The sequence below is a fragment of the Kryptolebias marmoratus genome, linkage group LG15 (assembly GCF_001649575.2).
Source record: "Kryptolebias marmoratus isolate JLee-2015 linkage group LG15, ASM164957v2, whole genome shotgun sequence".
Lineage (NCBI taxonomy): Eukaryota > Metazoa > Chordata > Actinopteri > Cyprinodontiformes > Rivulidae > Kryptolebias > Kryptolebias marmoratus.
In genome coordinates, this window is record NC_051444.1 from 612,165 (window position 1) to 616,449 (window position 4,285).

Here is a 4,285-nt window from a genome sequence, read left to right on the forward strand (position 1 = left end):
GAGGACCAGACCCGAGGACCAGACCCGAGGACCAGACCCGAGGACCAGACCCGAGGACCAGACCCGAGGACCAGACCTGAGGACCAGACCAGAGGACCAGACCTGAGGACCAGACCAGAGGACCAGACCCGAGGACCAGACCCGAGGACCAGACCCGAGGACCCAGCCCGAAGACCAAAGCCTTCAGTTCAAAATAAAGGGGAACCAAACACCAGAAACCTCCAAAAACCATCAGGGAACTTCTGTGAAGTGTCCACCTGAGCCTGAGCCTGGTCCTGGTCCTGGACCGGGACCAGACTGAGGGACACAAACTTCTGGTGAAACAAGAATAAAATATTTTTTTTTAAAATAAAATCAAACGTCTGTTGGAGTTCTTCCTCTCAGCTGTTGACGATCAGACAGACTGAACTTCCTGTTTCAGCCGGATTTCACAATAAAAGAGAAGAGCTCCTGGAGGGATGTGGACGTCGGCCATGTTTAGAGTTTTCAGAAGCAGGCCTCAGGATGTGAAGAGTTTCAGTTTTCCTCAGTACTCCTCTTTGATGTTCAGCGCCAGAGACGGGGACACCAGGCCGTTGTTGCCGCTGCTGCTCGTCACCATGGCGACGCTGCTGCCGCCGTTTCCGTGGAGACCGCCTCCCCCTCCTCCGGCGCCGGCGGTCGGAGGGGTGGGCGTGGTGGTGGAGGAGGCCGGCTGCTGCAGCTTCTTCTTGTTCATCTTTCGCTCCTTCGCTCGTCGGTTCTGGAACCAGATCTTCACCTGAAAACGTTTGATTTCCGTCAGAACTTCAGCTGCTCCACAACCGCAGCACCACCATACGGGACTGTTACACAACCACACGGTGCAGTTTGATTTATGCATAGATCTGACCTAAACTGTAAATGAAAATCTAAACATTTCTGTGTTTTTAGGTTAATATTTGTCTGAGTCGGAGCGTTTCACCGGGTTAAAGCGGGACTACCTGTCTCTCAGACAGACTGAGCGTCGTGGCGAGCTCCGCCTTCCTGCGGATGGTGATGTATTTGCTGTAGTGGAACTCCTTCTCCAGCTCCAGGCGCTGGTGGTCGGTGTAAACCACCCGGTACTTGTCTTTGGTTCTGGTTTTTCCATCTGCAGGAACACAAAACACTCAGGATTCAATCGGTTCTGCAGGAGATGGACCTGAGTCCGACCTTTAGACAAAAAATAAAAACATTATTGTGTTAAAGTCACAGAATTTAATGGACGGTAGGTTTTCTGATGTTATAAAACTCTGTGAAACATCAGGGCTCAGTCCTGGGACTCCTGACATTCATTAATCAAACTGTTTCTAACGTGACGCCGACGACCTCCTGCTCTGTGACCGGGCTCTCCATCAGCTCTGACCAGCTTTATCCCCCGTTTGTTCGCAAACAAACATAAATAAACCCCTGAACCTCCATCTTTTATCACTGTCATAATTCTGCTGCAAGTTCTTCTGATTTATCGACTCGTTTCATATTAAAGAACTTCAGCTGCCTGAAGGAAGTGATTATTTGCCGCCACGGTTCCAGCTGAGCGGCGTGAAATCACACCAGCTGTTAGTATGTAAAAACATGAATGAAGTGAGAGGAGTCGTAACGTTTTATATTCCTCGTCGTAAAGCTGGGACAGAAAGCGTCATGGCGCCGGGTTTTCGCCGCAGGATGCCTGGATTCAAATGTCCGAGCTGCCTCGGCTGCATTTGCATGAATTTTATCAGCTTTTCTTCACCCACATTGCAGCTGTGTCTGTCACTCCCTGACTGCACTCCTAACGGGACAGGCAGACAGAAACACCGATCAGAACTTCTTGAAGGTTCTGATGGTCCCACAGGTTCAGGTTGATGGTTCTACAGAGTTTATGGAAGAGATCTGAAGAGTTAAAAAGAGCCTTCACTTCCTGTTTGGAGAGTTTGGGTGTGTGACCTCTGACCTCTGACCTCTGACCTCTGAGAGGACACCCTCAGTCCTCCAGCAGAGACACACTGGGTGGACGGAGACAGAAACACTGAAGTCTGCAGAACATCTTTAGGTCTGGCCTCTTTGAAGAACTTCTTTAGAAAAGCTGTGAGCATACATTACCCAGAATGCTTTGCTTTCACTTATTTTAAATAAACCTGCCTCCATTCTGTTTTATTTTGTTCTTTCATTTCCTGAACTTAAACAATAATTAGAATCCTTAAAAATGAGTTTTTAAATAAACTTTCTAATTTACGTCTAAGGTTGTCCCTGCTGTCCCACCTGTCCCTCTTGTCCCACCTGTCCCTCCTGGTGGGTCAGGGTTCAGGTGTTGGAGGTAATTAAAGGCCCTCAGCTCTGATTCAACATTAACTCTAAACACACAGCAGGTGAGGACATGACGTGTCCCTGATGTGTCCCCTGGCATGTCCCCTGAAGTGTCTCTCTTCTTTAAACACTCCACTCGGGCTGAGCTCTAAGCCGTCTCTGGGGAAAGACTCAAAGTCAAAGCTTTTAGTTTCAGAGGAACATCTGTCCGAGGCGTTTCTGCTCGGCTTGTCTGACAGAAAAAACCAACAGTTGGATCCAAACTGAGGAGCAGAAATCAATACGTTCTGCAGGAACAGGACGTTCTGCAGGACAGGGATGAGAACCGACTGAAACAGGACGGGCTGCAGGACAGGGATGAGAACCGACTGAAACAGGACGGGCTGCGGGACAGGGACGAGAACCGACTGAATATCTCCAGAGTTTAGAAACGGAGGAAGTCGATCAATAATCAGATAATCAATCAGAAGAACTTTTGTTCTGTTTTTGTTCTTCTGATGAAACAGAACTTCTGTGGCTTCGGCCAAAAGAACTTCCTGGTTCCTCGTCGAAAATAAGAAAAGATTCAAAATGTTTCTGGGCTGAAACTAAAATAAATCAGATGATCTGCAGGTCGCAAAGAAAACTACAGAACTACAGAACTTTAGAACTACAGAACTCATTCTGATTTCAGTCTAAAGGTTCTGGTTCCAGAGGACTTTTCTGTTTTTAGAGAAGAACTCGAGACGCTGCAGGACAAACTGTCCTCAGACGGTTCTGACAAAAACTGGTTTCAGGTTCTGAACTGGACCCAACAGAATCGAGCTGCTGGAGAACCGGAGAACCGGAGGTGGATTTAGGTCAACTCTGTTGATCATTAAAGGTTTTATTCTTCTTTAAATCTCTGATGATTTTTTTTTTGCAAACATTTTAAATTCTTACCAAACAAATAAAACAAATTATTAAAATCAAACTCGGGAGTTTAAAGGTTTTATTTCTCTAAAATTAAAATGTTTTAAACCTTAAAACTGAGTTTTGTTCTTTTTATTTCGCCTGAATTTAAAAATTAAATTAAATCAAACTAAATGTTTCTGAAAACTGAAAAATGAAACGGTGTTTTTTTTGTTTGTTTTAATTTTTTACAGTTTAGTAAAAATAAATATTTCTGAAAATAAATATTTATATAATATTAATATAAAAATAAATATTTCTGAAATATTTATTTTAAATCAACTCAAAGATGATTTCTTGTTTCAATAATTAAAGAAAAAAAATCATTTCTTTAAAGTCAGAATTTAAAGGTTTATTTTAGGCTCTTCAGCTCCTGGTTTCATCGTTTTTATCCCGAACCCTACCCGGTTCGGGTCGGTTCGGTTCTGCCCGGGCAGCAGCAGAACCTCCGGTTTATTTTCCTGTTTTTAAACCTGAAAGAGGAGCTGCTGGGAGAAGTTTTAATCCGAATTCTTTCCTGGTTTATGGTTCGGCAGAAACGGTTCGGACCTCTTTCAGAACTGATGTTCGGCCCAACAGAACCGGAAGTTCGTTTAGGAGCTAAATGGTAGACAATTAAAAAATTTATCCTAAAAAATAAAATTAAATTAATTTATGATTAAATCTAAAGGAAACATTTTAACCTGAAAGTTTTTTTAACAGTCAGAAAAAAAGTTTTATTTTACTACAGAACCAGAACCAGAACCTTTAATAAATAATAAATGTTTTATTATTTTTGTATAAACTGGACCTCAGGTCGGTTCACTCGGAGCTGATCTCAGATCAGCTGATAATAAAATAATCTGCAGTTTGTTTTTAAGATGCTGAAAATAAAAGTTTTTAAATAAAAATAATAAAATTAAATCTATTCCCCGTTAATTCTTTCAGGAAACATTAATACAAATAAATGAATTATAGATAATAAAGTTCCTGTTTCCCCTCAGCTGACTCGGGTTCGGGTCTTACTCGGGTTTCCGGGCGGAGCCGAGCTTCGGATCCAGTCGTACGGGTTCCTCCTCCGCGGGGATCC

General features: G+C 43.4%; 1 protein-coding gene across 1 annotated transcript in view; it reads right to left on the reverse strand.

Moving 5' to 3' along the window:
- Positions 1 to 30: 30 nt before the first annotated feature.
- LOC108250672 (homeobox protein CDX-1) overlaps positions 31 to 4,285 on the reverse strand; it is a 4,810-nt gene continuing 555 nt past the window's right edge. Inside the window, exons 2-4 of the mRNA XM_037979695.1 lie at positions 4,222 to 4,285; positions 963 to 1,111; positions 31 to 760 (exon numbers count right to left, since the gene is read on the reverse strand). The exon at positions 4,222 to 4,285 is cut by the window's right edge and continues 16 nt beyond it. Coding sequence (XP_037835623.1) covers positions 527 to 760; positions 963 to 1,111; positions 4,222 to 4,285 — 447 coding nt within the window. The 3' untranslated portion in view covers positions 31 to 526. The remainder of the gene's footprint in view (positions 761 to 962; positions 1,112 to 4,221) is intronic.